At 41.0% G+C, this 19,019-nt stretch overlaps 1 protein-coding gene across 9 annotated transcripts in view; it reads right to left on the bottom strand.

Moving 5' to 3' along the window:
* The window catches only part of EHBP1 (EH domain binding protein 1), a 224,639-nt gene that overhangs the window by 165,844 nt on the left and 39,776 nt on the right, over positions 1-19,019 (bottom strand). For all 9 annotated transcript variants that reach the window (XM_061356181.1, XM_061356183.1, XM_061356184.1 and 6 more), the window contains exons 4-5: positions 13,778-13,873; positions 3,573-3,626 (exon numbers count right to left, since the gene is read on the bottom strand). In XM_061356181.1, the coding sequence (XP_061212165.1) occupies positions 3,573-3,626; positions 13,778-13,873 (150 nt within the window). The remainder of the gene's footprint in view (positions 1-3,572; positions 3,627-13,777; positions 13,874-19,019) is intronic.

The raw sequence follows: 19,019 nt of genomic DNA, 5'->3' as shown, positions 1-19,019 counted from the left end.
AAAAACAAGACAGCTCCAAGAAGTGCATCAGGAAGAAGAAACAGATAATCAAATATGTGTGGCTAAACAAAGATGAAATTAGAGAAAAAAACTAAGCAGTAAATATACAGAGAATGCAACTGTCAACAAGGTAAAGACCTGGAAAAGGCTGATAGAAAATGAGTATCAACATTTAAATAAGAAACTGCGCTATGATAAAATTATTTATGGATCAGAAAGACAGTAGATGACAAAGATTCCCTTACTAGAATACAGAGTGACTAAGACATTAAAAATACAGTTATAAAAGGAAATAAATCCTATAATAACCAAGGTGATGGATCACAAAGTGCATGTATTTGCTGGATTAAAAAAACCACAACACACAAAAAGCCAAACCAAACCAAGAAGAAACACAAACAAAGAAACCCAAGTATCTTCCTTCATTTTCATTTATAGCATGTTTATCTTGCACAAATCACCTCAGCACTACTTAAAAATACCTTTCGAAGTCCAGAATAATCTGGTTTTGAATTTGGTAGCGTCTCCCAGCTGAGGCATTGAACTTCAGCTGAGATCTCTTTTAGCTGATCTTTACTCAGCCATACCAAAGCATTATAAAATTATTTTAGAGACTGTCCTTTAATAGTAATAAAAAAAAAATCCTCAAAATGTGTTTTTAGCAGAACTCTGATTACTTCATAACGAAAGAATGTCCATAAGCTTTTCAGGCTCTAGTATTTTCCATTCTGAGTGTTGCTTGTCAAGGAGGAAGGGAAACCTGGCAGCTCTGAGGGCAGAAAAGATACTTGGACAAGAAGGAAAAGCCTCCACGGTCCATACATGCCCACACACTTCCCTGAAGGTGACCGCCGTGGTGTCAGGTTCAATGCCACCTGTTTGTGTCAGGTTTAGTGATAAATATGTCCATTTAAAAGCAGGAAATTCATATCTTAAACCTGAAATGGGTAAATGTGTACAATTTAGGGAGGGAGGACCTCAACCTCCTGCCTCCCCAGCTCCCACATCTTTAACAAGTGGCTGTTCTGTGCTGTGAAATGAGCCAGCCATTGGATCATTCGTTACTTGCTGGAACAGACGGACATATTTTCATCCACCACTAAGTGGTGCTGTTACTCTTGAAACGAGTTTCTCCAGCTCTTCAAGTGTACTTGCAGACCAGGTATTTCTGGGATTATCTACAGCTTTCGGTTGTGTTTCATCTTGTAAAAACAGAGGGAATTGAAAGGAGAGGTTTAGAGTTGCTTTAGCTCTCAATTTTTGCGGTAAACCTCCTTATTAAATTTGCTATTCTTAGGATAATATTTATATACCTTCTAATGCAAGAATAAACATCTGCCTACCAATGATTATTTGGCAGTTCTTTTGGTAATAACTAATAACATAACTGAGGCTGTAAAGAGTAAGTCTGCACATAACAAAAGATTACGCAAGCACTGATAAGAGAGGAGGCCAGGAAGATGTTGAAGGCTGGAGCACCTCTCCTATGGAGACAGGCTGAGAGAGCTGGGGTTGTTCAGCTTGGAGAAAAGAAGGCTTCAGGGACACCTTGTAAGAAGGAGTCTTCCAGTACCTAAAAGGGGCCTACAAGAAACCTGGAGAGGGACTTTTTGCAAGGACAAGTAGTAACAGGACAAGGGATAATGGCTTTAAACTGTCAGAGGGGAGATTTAGATTAGACATTAGGAAGAAACTCTTCCCTGTGAGGGTGCTGAGGCCCTGGCACAGGGTGCCCAGAGAAGCTGTGGCTGCCCAATCCCTGGCAGTGTTCAAGGCCAGGTTGGATGGGGCTTGGAGCAACCTGCTCTAGCGGAAGGTGTCCCTGCCTGTGGCAGGGGGCTGGAATTGGATAAGCTTTAAGGTCCTTTTCAACCCAAACCATTCTATGATTCTATGATACATACTGGAACCATCTCCACCTGCTTTGCAGAAGCTGTGTTTTTGGGGCATGGCAACTGGAACAACCTCCCAACCCTGCAAGCATCACTGCAACATGTAGATTTGAGGCAGAGAGCAAGAGCAGCATGCAGCAGATTTACTACTGCCCCTTCTATATATCACACAATCACATGTGAAATAAAGCAGTGAGTTATGAAGCAGGACATTAACTCTACATGCCTACTATAAACTTCTGAAAGAAATCTGCTGCAGCGTCACAGGAAATCCAACTATACCCACAGGAGTTGGCTGAGAAATATACTGACATTGTTTTATCCAGAGTTACTTTTACAGCGACAATTGGTGATGGAGACTTCCCTGACTAAAATAAACTAAGTGAGAAAGAAAAGGAAACTCCAGGAAGCAGTAACTAAACTGTGTTTTGTGTTCATAAAGTCTCGTAAATGAAAATAGAAACTTGACATTTAAAAACAGAAGTACAAATTAAGCACTTTGCTTTCAGCCCTTTTAAATGTTCAGTCACTGGCAATCAGAATAAACCTTAGCTTTGGACATGCAAATCACTTCTGATATTGACAAGAAAGAACAAGCAGCAGTTTTAGGAAAAACAAACAAACAAAACCTATGCAAATTCCATTGCTTGCCCATACTACATTGCTGTGTTGTACTACTGCAACTCAGTAAAAGAGCAGCATTTCTTTTTGTTTAAATCAGTATAAATTAAAATTAGATCATGTTACCAGAAACAGCCCATTAATGACACTATATTAATGAGAGAAACACACTGTCTTAATACCACAGTCCTTTAAAATGTACTCAAAAACAAGTTTCCTCTGCAAGGAAGCTCAGGTAAAGCAGTTCCCACATTTTACAGCCCAGGCAGCCACAGAGCAGAGGCTGCAGCCCAAGCCAGAGACGGGAAAGGAAAAAAGTACTTCATGAAGCACTTGCTCTATGCAATGTTAAGCCCTGCTGTTTGGCAAAGCATGTTGTTTGTACAGCCTTCAGGAGCTCAGCTCTCTGGGAAGTTCTGGGAGCTCCTGACTCAGAGGAGTCAGAGACTCACAGGCTTGAACTGTTGGGTTTTCACTGGGTGCACAAGACTGCTCCCACCCAGACAGACCAGGATCTTACAGAGCAGGGGGCACATCACGACTCTCCTGCTCTTTGCTTAGGTGACCACAGCTGGTCCCACCTCTCCACCTTGCCTCAATTTCCTCACCTTAAAATGGAGGTGATGAAACAGTGCTTTTCACTAAAGAGTGGTGTTCAAAACCGGGAAGGGTTAGGCTCTTTGGGATGTACAGATGTCATAACTCAGCTCTGACTTGCTCTTAGAAAAATAATGTGTCATAACCCATAAAACAATGAGTCATAACCCAGCTCTAACTTGTTTACTCCATTGCTCATAGCAAAATAATGCAAGGAAGACTGATGCTTACAGGGAAGGAATTTAAGCAGTGTAGTATAGCGCTCCCTTCTCCTGTATTTTTATTGCAACATAACAACAGGTATTTTAATAAGCCTTTATTACTGTAGAGCAAGGCTTTACTGTGGTTCAGCAGCTCAAATTTTACTCAAGCTTTTGTCAGCATTTGGACACCCTTTAATCTATTAAATTATTAAGTCTTACACATATAAAAACCATAAAACATAACAACATTCCAGCTTACATTCTCTATGACAAACGTCCATTCTTTGTCTTCAAATTCTTCAGCATGGGGATCCTAGAAAAACAAACCAGAGAACTTAAGTCTAAAAGTAATCCAGGGTGCAAGAAACTGCAACTCAGCCAAGACTTTCATATACTCATAAAAATATTTTTGCCCACTGAAGATGACAGAGGGAATTATTTTAGCTAGGATGTAGGCTTCAATGGATGTCAATAAGATGACGAACAAGCTGCGGTAAAACTGTCAGTGAGGATTTAATAAGACTCCTCCAGATACAAACACGAGGGTGACTCTGATGAAGGTTTGTGATTCTGTTTCTTTCAATTCAAGAGCAAGAAAAAAAATCCCAAAACATGAATCTCTCAAATTCGTAAGTCCCACCTCCCAAAAACCACAACAAATCTACATCTCACTGGTATGAGAAGAAATATACCAACCACAGCACAACCCCCACCTCCACATGCCCAGGCTTCATCAGCAAAAGCATAGATCCGAAAGTCAAAGCTTCAGCATAGCACCTCATTTGACTGCAGATTTCTTAAATACCTATCATCCTTACTTTACAACATTTCTGTTGTATCACACGTGAGAAGCTTTTTTACCAACAGGAAGATAAATAACAATGAGGTTCATGTATTTGGCATTTGTTTCCAGTTTAATGAGCTTTCAATCTGCTGGTGTGGTCTGTATTGTCTGAAATTAAGGTAACAGTGGAGACATTAAGTCATTCCTTTCATGCCTGTATCAAGGATCCCACTTAAAATACATCAATTTATCATCCAATCCTAGTTCTGAGCAACTATTATAAAATAACTTCTATTCCTCTTGCAAAACAGCTTCTCACACTAAGAGAATGTGGCTTTAGGCTTTCTTCAGACACAAAGCCTGATTTTGCTATACCTCAATTTTATCCCATTATGTCTAGTTACAGGAAACCACCCAATTACTCCTTTGCCTCTGATGACTGGCATGCTATACACATATGCACATAAATGCCACTTCCTCATAATCAGCATTTACCATCATTATATATAACGCCCCTCAGCACCTGCAGTTATCTTGCTATATCATTCAGAGCCTGCTTACGATACCACACCAAGCACTGAAACAATCCCATTTTGCTGCTGTAAATTAACAAAATGGATCAAGATATTTTACTTCTACTTTCTCTCCATTTGTACCATCTTTCCTTTCTTTCCAGGCTGCTACAAGCCTCACATTCAATCTTTTCAACACACATTACCTTGGCCTTTGCTTTAACCATAGTTATTGCATTTATTTTTCCTTGAAGTCACACACACAAAGTCAGTGTATCACTGTACTACAAATGGTTCTTTTAACTAGTTCTCATCAAATGCACAAAATAAAAGATTTTGTAACAAGCTTACAATAAAACAGTAAAAATAGTAATTTTCTTATTTTTCCAGCATACAAAAAACTTGAAAAACATGCTCTTAAATAAACCTCATATTTAAATGAACTACTGTAACATTTCTAAGAGGATATTAGAGAGTTGGTTTAGATTAGACATTAGGAAGTTCTTCCCTGTGAGGGTGGTGAGGCCCTGGCACAGGTTGCCCAAAGAAGCTGTGCCTGCCCCATCCCTGGCAGTGTTCAAGGCCAGGTTGGATGGGGCTTGCAGCAACCTGGTCTAGCAGAAGGTGTCCCTGCCTGTGGCAGGGGGCTGGAACTGGATAAGCTTTAAGGTCCCTTTCAACCCAAACCATTCTATGATCCTCTATTATTCTCTCCCCTCCACTGAATTCCTTCCTACAAAGTCCTGCAGAAGGGGTTCACTGCTTTGCAGACCCCTTGTAAAACACTGGCTCTCCTTGCATGAGGAGTCCCGCTGGGCTTCAGCACACTCACAGAAGAAATTCAGCACCACATCAGACTGTTGGTACCATCATTACCTAAAATATTTAATAGTTACAACCACAAGCATCATATGCGTTTTAAAATGCATTACTCCAACAACAGGATGTTTCAATGAAAAAATACAAGATGCTTCTAAAAACTTGTCAGAATTGATGTGGTTTGATATATAAATCTTTCTAATTAAAAAAAAATAGAATTAATTTAAATACTGTACATGAGTGTAAAAACCATATTGTACCACTAGCCATAAGGACAGATGGGCAAGTAGATATATATGAAATTACATGACTATCTCCATGTTCCAACTAATGCACTTCTAATATCAGATTATTATGCATTGATCACAAATCAGGTTTATGGGGTTCTGTATTACGTAAATAATGTGCATGATACCTGCCGTAGCCTGTATAAATTCCAAAGACATAATCCAGCTATTAAATTCTTATAACTTTCAAGAGTTAACCTGGGGCAATTACCTTTTTGTTTAATTGCTTCCTTTGATACAGCATAAAATGACATGAGATTTAATAGAATCATTAATCACTTTGTATTTTAATAAATCACTCCATAAGTGACTAAACTCCTACATATTTCACTCTGCTCAGTTTTTTTCATCACTCCACCAAAAGCTTAAAGCAATCTTGCAGGTTGATATCAAACTGCAAAGTCAGGGCCCAGTATTTCATCCCATGTAACAAATAAATCAATTGCTGTTTCATTTATGCAAGGCAATAATCTATAAAGAAAAACAAAGCTCCTCTGTCACAGGCAACAAAATTGATTCACACCTCTAAAGGTCACAGAGTCAGGTGCTCTGCTGAGTATTTCTGACAATCTGATAGAACAAATTCTGCTCTCTGCAAAGGGAACTGGAAGGGCTGGGTGGATTGGCTGTGGCCAGTGCCCAACAAGGCAAAGTGCTGGGTCCTCCCGTGGGCCACAACAACCCCATGCAATGGTCCAGGCTTGGGGCAGAGTGGCTCAGTTCAGTGGGGGACCTTACTGCTCTCTACAACTGCCTGACAGAGGATAGAGCCAGGAGGTGGCTGATGTCTTCTCCCAAGCAACAAGCAACAGGACAAGAGGTAACAGCCTCAAGCTGTGCCAGGGGAGGTTTAGACTGGATATTAGAACAATTTCTTCACAGAGAGGGTGGTCAGGCATTGGAATAGGCTGCCCAGGGAAGTGGCAGAATCATCGTTCCTGGAAGCAATGGTTCAAAAAACCATGTGGGTGAAGCCCTCAGTGACATGGTTTAGTGGTGGGCTTAGCAGTCCTGAGGTAATGGTTGGACTTCATGACCCTAGAGGTCTTATTCAACCTAGTCGATTCTATGAAAATAATACTGTATAATGAAAAGACTTCTTAATATTCAACAATTTAGCATGCACTTTAAAACAAGTTTTGAACACTGTTGAAAAATAAATGCCAGTGTATTGCCCCCAAACTCCCTGCCAACCACCTGGGATAACAGATAGAAATGCAAATCTCCAAGGATTTCCCTAATGAACAGCCTTACCATGAGTTCAAAGGGCATAGAATATGCTAAGATATTGACACTTTATACTTTGCATATGTAAGATATTTCTGATTTCAAGACAAATCCATATCACTATTCTTTTTAAAGCCACATTTCTTGTTAGTCTTAAAATGCATCTAGAAACAGAAAAGCCCAAATAAGCTTATGCATATAAGCCTCGTCATTTCCTTGCAACAGATACGTAAGTGGCTTCACTCTTCTCACTAAAACGCTTTTAATGGAAGCCCAGGGAGCAGCATGCACAGTCCTATTTCTAGCCAGCTTATAACTGTATTATGCAGTCAGCATTAACAGGTATTTATATGATTATAGTTACAACACAGTTTCTATTGCAACCACCATTTCACCCTTTAGGCTAACATTTCCACGGGTGGTCTCCATAAAAAGTGACGTTTCTGTAAGTGTGGCTAATCTTTCATCTATTTTGGATTTAAAGAGGGTAAATACCACTAAAAGAAAACCCCATAACAACATATACTTCCCTCACTGGCCAGCCCATATCCTCCATTCATTTCCCATAAAACTCATGAGATTAATTGAATACACCTGACTACTCTTTAGAGAAAAAAATGCCATTGCAAAGAATGACAACCCTAGGAGTAATGGTTAGAGCAGCCTTTGAAATTTTCACTGTATGAAAGCCCTCCCTGATAGCACAGCACCCAAAACTTCACCACACCTGCAAGCAGATACAAGTGAATACTGAAAATGCACTGCTGGAAACACCTGAAGACAAGAGTTATAAACAGACCTCCTTCCCATCGTCCTTCCTGAAAGCAAATGATACTGAAAATGACCTTAAAAGCTCAAGGAACAAACTGCCTCCAGTATATTTCTAAAGTATTTTGTCTCATGCCTTGCTGTAACACAAAGGGATTTGGCAAGACCCATTTTTTCCTGATAATGCTGATTTTCTTTACCAACATAAAACAGATGCAGAACTACTACAATCTATCCAATAGTCATTATGGTTTTACCTTGACTTGAACTGTGTTTGGACAGATGGACTGAAGAGTTTGTTGCTCCTCCTCATTTTATTGTGTAATTAAGAGATGGGCCCCACTTTAGTATTTCTCTTTCTACAAGCATTTGTCTCTCAGTATAACACTCCTTTTCAGTATCTCTAAGTAAGTTTTAGAGCCTTCTTTCCCTGTATCCATCCTGCTTTTTCTTTTCTTTTGTTCTGGTAAGATATCTTAGTGTTCAAAAGTAACATTCAGGTGAGAAACCAACAGCAGGGAACTGTGCAAAGCACAGGCCATCATCTTATAGTTCTACAGTGAGATCCTTAGATAATAATTTCTCCAACTCTCAGGATCAGCGGAGCACTTTGGTCTGACAGTGGAAGCTGAGCCAGTCTCACACTGCCCTAGCAACTGTGGTAGCTGCTTCTCTAGAGATATGCCAGAGCCCTCAACAAGCTCAGTCCTATAAACTTTTCTCTGCAATCCCATCCATCAGCTTCTTCCTGTGACCCTCTCCACATGCCTGAAAACAGACAACTCTTCTGGGCTCAGCACAGGGAAAACCAACAAGGAATGTGTCTCTTAACTTTTTCTGTTCTCTGCTGTTGAGTCCATCATCAGCCCATTCCACAAAGAGCTTTGTCAAGCACTAGATTCTATCTGCAGTGTATAAGGTGTTTTCAAAAGACTGAAGACAGCTAAGCCTTCTCCAGCAGCTTAGGTTATCTTCAGTTATTTGTGTATGTCTTGTAACAGGAATGAAAGACATATCAGCAAACAAGGCACTGCCCCATCTCCTCATTAGCAGCCAGAGTGGGGAAGATCTTCAGACTGTTAGCCCCTTCCTCCTTTCCTTCCACATGCCTCCTCCCTAAGCTTTCCTGGCTTTTGAAACTTGCCTTTCAATTAGATCACTTCATACCAGCCTTAATCTTCAGTCTTTCTTCTTGGGGAATAACTACTTAAGGGCTGTCATACTGAATCAGATCAAATGATGACAGGGTCTGTGATCTTCCTCTATCAGTGACCTATAGCAGATGCTCGGAGTACTCCAGCATCTGTCCTCAGCTTTTGTATTTGGCTGTTTGAAGCTGCAGAAGACTCAAAATTTGACCCAATTCTTGTCGCTTTCAATGCTGTTTACAGAGGTCTGATTAGTCTAGAAAATCATATACAGCTCTGATCAGCTTTTGTTGAGCTTCCGGAAATCAGACAGCTCCGAGCAGAGTGCCAAAGCTGTCCCTGTACATCACTGCACGACGCTCAACAGCTCACACTTCCCTGCGAAGCCTCTGGGCTAGAAAGGATTGACTTTTTTCCTTTTTCAAATATATTTTTTACAATTAGTCCCCACATTAACAGTGAACATTTAATTTTGTAGCGTGCGAACATGCTCACTTCCATGAGCTTTTGATTCTTATATGAGACACACAAGGTTGTCTTCTCTACAGGGCTGTTTCTCCCTCCTATACAATCAATATTCTCCATAGTGTCCAGTCAGGTCACTAGCCTCTCCTCTAAACTGAAACAAGCATGTTCTGAACCTGGATTTGCTCTTTGCTCTGGGAAATTGCTTTATTGAAGTTTTTTTTTCCTTCTCTGAGACACTATATTGGCTCTGCTGCAGTGTTCCTCTAGTGCACTATAATCTCAGCATATGATTGACTCAGGCTTTCAAGAAAGATAATATTGGATTTATTCCGAGAGATATATGTAGGGATGGGAATACTTTCAACAATACAACTCTCCTTTTATCATCTGTTTTGTTCTTATTTTACTCAATTTTTTGTGTGCTTAGAAAGCTATGCCTTTAAAAATACCTTTTACAAACTTAGGAAAGAACAGCTGGAAATCTTCCCTGTTGTTGCAATAGTACATTAGTGTGATAAACAGCGTCTATTACTGACAAAATGAGTGGGTTTTGTAATCCAATGGAGCAAAGTCCATGCTTACTCCAGAAGAAGAAAGAGTTTTGCTCGGGAAGTTCACTTTGCTTTTAAGCTAGAAAATAATGATGTTGCTACTTAATTCATAGAATCGTAGAATCATAGAATAGTTAGGGTTGGAAAGGACCTCAAGATCATCAAGCTCCAACCCCCCTGCCATGAGCAGGGACACCTCGCTCTAAACCATATTACCCAAGGCCTCGTCCAACCTAGCCTTGAACACTGCCAGGGATGATGCATTCACAACCTCCCTGGACAACCTATTCCAGTGCCTCACTACCCTAACAGGAAAGAATTTCCTCCTTATATCCAATCTAAACTTCCCCTGTTTAGGTTTTAACCCATTACCCCTTGTCCTACCACTACAGTCCCTAATGAAGAGTCCAAGAGTTCCTCACAGGACAACTGATGTTCACTTAGCTAAAAGCACTGGGCTTGCCTGGCAGTAAAAATTTCTCTCAGTTGATACAGGTATGTGTACAGAAAGCCATGGAAAAGTTTACAAGCTTTCACACATGACAGCTAAACCTTGCTAATGCAGGGACTCAAAAAATGAACTTCTGGAGTGCAACCATGGAAACAAGAAAAAATGGGAATTCAGCTTGTTCTTCTGGCATCTGTGGATCTTTCCACGAAAGCACTACAAATCATGGACTTAAAATGCACAATAGGTTTATTATTTCACATTTTTTCTTTCTCCACATTTTGGTTGAAAAACCCACAGCATAACCAAACGCCAACATAGAGCATGGCAAAGGAAGGGCTTAAAACTTTGGGAACAGATGTAACTTTTTATGTTATTAGCACTTCAGCTGGCTGGATGGGCAGGAGCTAGAGCTAGTCAAGGGAAGCTGAATCAATATATCTGCCATTTGATGCTTTTCCCCACATGACTCGAGAGCATTATGAAATCTTACCAGCAGCCCATTATTAAGTGAAATGAAACAAAAAGTTTTTATTTATTTGAAATGACTTTTCTAAATGAAGGTTATAGTCTCATCAATACTTAGCTCTGCTTGCCTAAGAATAACAAATACACTCTTGGAAACAAGCTAACACCCAAAATAGGGATGTGCAGATAACACAAAATATCTTGTCTGTTGACTGATCACAGGCACTTTGCTAGCCAGCTCTCAAGTGTCCAGGGTGACTACTGGAGAGGATATTCTTAACATTCTCATCAGCACTTGAAACCTCGACTTATCTCCTAATCCCACCAGCAACACATTTCAACAGCCACTTACGAATGCACAGCCACTACTGTGTGAATCATTTCCCAAAACACGTAGCTGTCTATTCTGGAGTCTGCTCTTTCCCTTTCCTGCACTTCTATTTCAAACATCACTGCTGCCCTAATTTGTTATCTGTGATTGCTACAAAGCTCTGTCAGAGCAAGCTGCTCCCATCAGTGGGCTCTGCCAGTGTGGACACGGAGTCAGCAGCTTCCCTTAGCTTCTCGGGTTGTGATGAAAGAGGACAAGTACTGTTTGTTAAACAACATGCCCATGCTAAGTGTGCTTACTGCAAAGTGCCAGGTATCCAACAGTCACTCTCCTTTGCATATCAGTGGCTTTTAAAAAGACTGACAGAACTGCAAGATGAGCAGCAGTCTTTGTCTTACCTTTACTGCTTTCAGTGTTTTCGACTCCTTCCTTCCAAAGGAAGGAACAACATAAATACCTGACCTGTAAGTCAGCTCCCAAAAAGGCTGCTGGAGGGTGCTATTACATGCTTCCCTTCCCACTACTCCAGCAATGACTAGCCAACGCAACAGCTGTGCAAAAACCAGCTAGTTCTTTTTGACCAACTTTGCTCAGAACATACCAGCTACAGAAGTGCCAGCTCTCCGAGTGTTAGGACATACCCCACTCTACAGCTCAAGTGCTGCTGTAGCACTGAGCCAACACCATATTCTGCCTGTGATCACGTATCACTCAGTTCATTTATCCAGCAGGCTGCTGGTCTCAGAGACAGAGCACTACTGGTACATTATCCAGCTTGCTTAAAAAGCACTGCTCCGTACTACACCTGCGTATCCTCACAGAGATAAAAGCGCGCTCAGCCACTTACAGGTCTTCATGTTGACAAGCCAGAGGATCAATTAGAACAGATTTACATTAAGAGCTGCCTGACCACATGATGCATCTTTGTGCAATCCCAGTGTTCTGTTTCTAACACCCAGTGCTCACTCCCCCAGAGATCAGTATGTGCCACTGCCAGAAAGCACAGCCACAGGGTGGTCATTCACGCTCCTACCAGACCAACCCTTGCAATGGGCAGGCTCATTTTTGGGAAGAGAAGTCCAATGAACAGATCTGCCTGCAGGGTAAAACGAAGCTTACAGCAATACCAAACACCAGCTCCAGAGGCCCTTCTCTCACCTCACTATATGGTCCTAGCCCTCAGTCTCAGTGGCACAACTGTAAGACTGTCATGCTGTGCTACTCAACACAATCCTGAACTGGATGCTGGTAGGAATAAAAAGGTAGTGTGAGGCAACAGGAGAAGGCTGAGAGACACTTTTACTCCAAGACCACAAAGCTGCACCCAAAAAAACAATTCCTCCTTCCTCAGGTAGCATGTTATCACATACACAATCACGAACTGTGCGCATCTCTGCTTCACTTTAAATGTTCCAAATATCGAGCAACATTTACTGCATTACATAACCATATTCAGATTATACAGACAGGCAGCATAGTCACATAATTGTGCTAAAGTTCTTAATCCAAGCAGAGGCCCTCGGAGCATGCCAAGGCAAACAATTTTTGCTAGTGAACTTTTGAACTTCAATCGCAGACTATGTATCTGCTAAGAGGAGACACAAGTTTATGACAGTCAGCATCACTGACAACCTGGGATGTTTCTATTCATTGGTGATCCCAAGGGGAAAAGAAAAAAGTAAGAAAAAAAGCAAAAAAGAGAGAAACTCCTTTTTTTCGGCTTAATGAGCCAAGTAATAAATTCACATTCTAAAGCTAATCAGAAGCCACTTCCAAGCAGTGGCTGAGGGAAGTCCCCAAGACAAAGAAATTATAAATAATACTAATTAGAAAAAAGTATGTTACTGTTGCCCTCAGCTGTAAAGGGAGCAGTTATAAATAACAACCACCAGAGTGTAGCTGGAGACACCAGAGCAAAGAACAAGAACAAACCAATGGAATGAAAACCCCAGAAATCTTCAGCCTCCAGGGCAGCCTCCTACACTGTCATACATGCAAAGCTGCATTGTTATCTTTCTGCAGAAAGGGCTTTGCCCAATGATATTTGGGAAATAAGTTCTAGCATAACCACCAGTTTCTCCTCCTGCTTTACAGCCACACAAAAAGCTTCTTTTTTAATAGAAAAAAAATCCAGCTCCTAAAAGAATCCCCCGTAAAATCTCATAGTTCTCTGCATTCACTCATTTCTGTGGCATACTAAATACTGTGAAATCGGGAGCTGGATTCTGTTTCCTAGTCAATAGCATAAGAAATAGGGTCACTGCACAGCACCTGAACAAGGAAGTCTAGAAATGACTGTGTTTTGACAACTTCTGGCGGACAGTATTTAAAGAAAACCAACCAGACTAACCCATGCCAAGCCCTTACACATGTACTACGTGCGCAGTTACACATGTTCTAAATTCTATGCCAATGACTTGCCATAATCAGCTCAATGGGATATTTCAGTGCGTTAACTAAACTACAAAAGTAAGCTTTGGCAGGGAAATAGACCATCTTTCTCTCCCGGATTTAAACTGAGGACATAAGGTTGTGCAGTTAATGACTTAAACCCAGCAAGATTAGTCCTTGCCATTATAATCTGACATTTCCAAATAGCATTTTCCTGTGCTGTTTATGAAATAGAAAAGATTTTGCTTTAAAACCCCCATACCTTAAAGAGCGTTACAGTAATTTCAACATTCTCAGGAACAGGCCATACCACCACCCCACGGTAGGGGTTCTTGATTCCAGGCTGCCAACTGTGAGCCTGAAGGAAGAAGAGAAACAGTTATCTTAAAGCCATTATAAAAGTGCTGATTCAATTCCCACAGGACCCAGTGCATGTAGGTAGAAATAATATGTCACTGACTCCAAAAAGGCTGTGTTCCAAATGTACGACTCTACTGAGGACCATAAAGGACATCATTAAGAATGACAGTAAGGAAACTCAGATCACTAACGGGCTTGGCTGGATTTTTTTCCAGTGATTTAAAGCTGTTCCTCACAAGGTCCTAAATTCTGGTTTCGTAAGTACATAGAACAGGTCAGGGTACTCAGAGCCTTGCAAAAAAATGAGGCCATAAAGCCAGATATTCTGTAGCAAGCAAAGTTTTATTTTGGTTTTACCCAGATAAAGGAATGCTTTTATTTAAAGAACAAATGAGTACAGCACTTAGTGCAGGCTTAACATTTACACCTAAATAAAGCAAAAAGACAGTTTTACTTAAGAAAAGTGAAAACAATGATTTATAATACATATTAAAAGCTATTAAAACATTTACATTCTTAAGAATTGATATGTTATGGTACCTACACCTAAAAAAAGCTAATGAAAACAACAGTGGGACTGAGAACTTGTCTACCTTTCAGTATCAATTTGGATTCGTGTATAGTCTTTTCACTTACATTTTAACATCTAGTGCTGGAAAAAGAACCAAAACATGTGAGCATTTCTGTTTCAGAATAAACATGCTTTTTTCCAAGCTCAACTTAGTGTATTTTGTGATGCTGTAAAACAAATGACGGAGGGATGCTGATGCTCAAGCACTGCTGAGGAGCAACGACACTATTAGAAATATGTGGAATTTTTACCAGAAAAGAACATACAATCTATTTACTGTTACCTGAAGCCAATTAACTTGGGTTTGGTTTTGTTTTGTTTTGGGTTGGGTTTTTTTCTCTATTTTTAATCCTACAGCATCATTCACTGCAGTTTTATCCTCCTTACAACACTCGGAACTTTAGCTTAAGAGTGCTTACTAGACTAAATTTTTGCTTATCAAGGTTAGTAGGACTTGTACCTCAGGTACTCAGGCACCCTCAGGTAACCTGAGCAACTTTAAACATGACTTTCCTACACCAAAGTGGGAGACAAAGGTGGGGAAACAGTCACATTCACAGAGAGGCAAAAATTCTCCGCTGCTGGGTACTATAAGCAGTGTGTGCTCCAGATGCCAGGTTCATATCTGACAGCCCCACCATATGTGGCAGCTGCTTCATAAGCCTTCCTGCATTCACAGCTGGACTTCCACTGGAGTGTTCAGCATCACAGGTACTATCAGTGGACTCACTCTTCCTCTAGTCCTTCAATCCTCACAGAGCAGAGGTCTGCAGATTAACTGCAGGTGACAATAACCACTAAGGCAGCAGGGACAAGGAGAGGAAGGACAAAAGGAGAGACAGGAGCTGGGAAGAGATGTGAAGCTGAGGAATGGGGAAGCAGCTGACAGAATCCAGCATGCACAGCCACTAGAGAAGAGAGCCCTACCTGTCTCCACAGCTACAGGTACACAGCGCACACATTTCCATCCCCTTATTTTTACTTTCTTGCCGTACACTGCCAGCTCTGCTGTGGTTTTATCACAAGTCTTTCCATGTTTGCTGCACTGATTGAAACCCCCGCTCCCTAAGATGCCTAGCTAGATTAGAAATTTCAGTAAGTCTCTATGCTTTGTGCTTGCAAAGTAAACTTTAATAACATGACTTGAGGCATCTGAAGAAAGGAATTTTAAAAAGAGCAACATGAAAGAACCCAATTTCTACTATTTTGAACTCTACAAATTTCAGCCTAATCTCATTACTCTAAAGCAGGCCTGGATGTATTTCTGAATAGCTGAGCAAACAACGCTGTTCATAGCTTTATTCCACAAGCATGTTTCATAAGAAAAAGATGTTCTGTGAGCAGCAAAACACACCACAGCAGTTGTACCCCTACCACAGCCACTTGAGCATCGCCCTTTCACAGGACCCGCAATTCCCAGGATTGTTCTCAGCTTGCCCGGTGGCAATATTCAGCAGGCACAAGGCAGAGATCAGAGCCAGCCTGTCCTCATGTAGCATCTTGTAGGATAAATCAACTTCTCCTTTGTAGGAGCACTCCATCCTCTTTCCAAATACCGATTTTCACAAAGCTAATAGGAGCTCGTGGCGTGTCTGGAACCTCCATTTTCCTGCTGCTTTTGACCAATCCTGACAAGTATGTCAGACTTTTGATGTCCAAGGTCCAGGCACTGACAGTCTGCTCAGCTGAGGATCACTTGTTCCATTTATAAATAAAAACTAGAAAATGAGCATTCACTGGTACAGGTAAAGCTTTACTTCAAGCCCTTGATCAGCACTGCTTCCCACCAGGAAAGTCTGTGAAACACAATAAACACACACATGGATATATATGTTTTTCTGTCACTGAAAGCAATAACCAGGAGGCAAGCCCTAGCTAGTGAGCTTTCAAAGCAAAGCTGTTCTGAATGTTATTAAGTCCTCCTTTGGCTTTGAAAAAATAAACACTGTAGCACACAAACAGCATGACAGAAAAAGGTAACATCAAAAGGACAACTGGGTTGTTCAGAAGGAGAAAGGGAAAGGGGAAAGCAAAGGGAAGAAAACAGAGGAAGGGCTAACAACAACAATAATTTAAAGTTAACATGGCAAATGTTATTCTAACACATATTTCCCATGTCAGTGACCTCTGTGCTGCAGTTTCTTGAAGTTACATCTGGCCTATGTCAAAAAATCTTTTCAGCGTCCAAACTATAAGCCTTGACTTTGATGTGTGATCTGTCAGGCCACTTCTGCACAGCAGAATTCCTAACACTTCCAGACAGGGGACTGCTGTCAGGGCTCAGTCAGTCAATGGATCAAGGTGAAGCGCTGCATCCCTTTACGTTTCCACCCTAATCCTCACCTCTAACTTGATTTCCCCTTGGGTTGTGCCTCCTAAAACCCACTTTTTTCTCACCTCCTATTATCCTTCACTAGCCATGCCCACTGTTTCTGAAGCTAAGGCAATAAAACTGGCTAAGCAGAAGTGACCACCACCAGCAGCAGGTGCCTCAATCACAGCCCTCCCTTTGCCAGACTTATCTGCTGCATCCAAGGGACAAGAGCCATGGCCTGGAAAAAGAAGCAGGAATGTTCTGTTGCATTTCAAGGAGAAAGGCAAATCCTCTCCTCCCTGCCAGTGGAAAATGACAGGACACAACATAGCATGAAAGTTCTTTTAAATCAGGAAACAGGAGCTACAGGAGGGGTTGCTGAAATACCCTATAAATAGAGTAGGGCTGTGAATGACATTGTCCAACCTACAGCATTGCTCTGGCACAAAACTGAGGACTGTTTAAGAAAGGACGTAGAAGTGAGCCTACAGATTCATGTGGGCACTTCAGGGTACCCAGTTTTGAGATTTTTTCCCCAGTTTTCTCTCTAAAATAACAGTAATTACAACCCCATACAGCCAGCTGTGCAATGCACCATACAACATCACTGTACATGATGTTGTGAACATCGTAACTGTTCTGCTGAGCTTGAAATGAAAAGACACCTTACCAGTTTTGGCTTCTGGTTTCAATGAGAAGGGAAGAGTCTTTAAAAATAGATCAGAATCAGGAACTTACAGGGGCCAGATAATGAAAATGTTCAGAGCTCCATATGATAAAGCACACAGAACACACCAAAGGGCTTACAAACTGTACCCAAAATTACTGAGACACTCCTGAAAGTACCAAATCTGTTGTCAAGCAGCCTTCAGTAAATAGTCAATAACTTCAAACACAAAGACAGCACTCTGATAGTTGTCTCCATTCTCAATATTTGGTAGTGCTTAAACTATTATCAGCAAGGTCTGTCTCTCCACTCTTGCCAAGTGTCCACTTTTTGGTCGTATGAAACAGCAGAGTCTCTCACACCTCTCACCTCATGCAAGGTCTAGAAAAACTCAAGTCTTGTTCTCCAGTACTTTATGCTGGAAAGCACAAGAGTGGCCTTAATTTTAATCATGGAAGTAACATTTCCCAGGCCTGCTGAAACTCTTGTACTAAACTATCTAGTTCAACTGATGGCAATACATTGATTGAACAGAAGATGAGACTAGCTCACTTGAGGGCTGCCTTTTGTGCACCACCTTTCCTTATAATTACCCACCAGGGGCTGACCTTGACCCTATGAAATTGCTTCCCACTCTGCAGGCAAATCTGGTCTCCAAAATACAAATAACATTTCTGCAGAACTTGGAACACAGCAGGCAATTTGTAAACACTGTTATTTTTGAAGCACTCTCCTCCAATCTAAAAAGCCCCACTTACTACCAATTCTCTGCAATATAAAGTGTATAAACATTTGTAAAACCAGTGTCAGACTCTTACAATGAGGACAAGGAGGTTTTTTTGGTAGAAAACCCAACCAAATCTACATCAGATTTTTTTTAGCCAGTTCCTGGGGAAGGTGAAAAACAACAAAACCTTCCCTTACAATCACTGCTCAACTATCTAGGTAACTGCATATAAACAAAGTGATCGTTTAAATCTGAATAAAACCGGATAAAGTTGAAGACTGTCTCAAATCACAAATTTTGGTTCCAAACATGAAGTTAATAAATGTCATCACCAGCTGCTCATCAGTTCATGCAGAAGAAAATAACACAGATGCAAGCAAATAGCTAACTATAGTACATTATTGAAGTCACTTTCCAGCCCCTGTATGTGTGGGATTTCATGACCTGGCACATGTACCATTTCTATCATGACCAACTCACACTTGCTTGTCTCTACAAAAATCTTTCCTGACTCATCAAAACTAATATACCACATTATTTCAAGAGCCTGTCCTTAGAGATGCTTTATGTTATCCATCTGCTTTCTCCCTTCTTCACTATCAACTTGTCTCATCCTGCCTCTGTTGTGCAGGATAACTGCATGCTACTGTCCTATAAGATCTTAGAGCTGACTGTAATATTTTAAGCCTGCTGCAAATTATGGAACAGTTTATACTTACAAATCAAAAACATGTTCCTGTAGCCAAGCCCTCAATATTGTTCTTTTAAAAGCAAGACTCAGAAACAGACCTACCATTGCTCCCCAGCTGCAGCCCCAGGAGTGGCCAGTGAGCTGCTGCTCCTTTTCTTTCCCTGATAAAACCCT

The sequence above is a fragment of the Neopsephotus bourkii genome, unplaced genomic scaffold, assembly GCF_033783945.1.
Source record: "Neopsephotus bourkii isolate Nb327-2 ecotype Australia unplaced genomic scaffold, CSIRO-AGI_Nbou_v1 NB_845, whole genome shotgun sequence".
NCBI classification, from domain to species: domain Eukaryota; kingdom Metazoa; phylum Chordata; class Aves; order Psittaciformes; family Psittacidae; genus Neopsephotus; species Neopsephotus bourkii.
The sequence above is the reverse complement of the archived record's forward strand: the minus strand, read 5'-3'. Positions and strand labels throughout refer to the sequence as shown.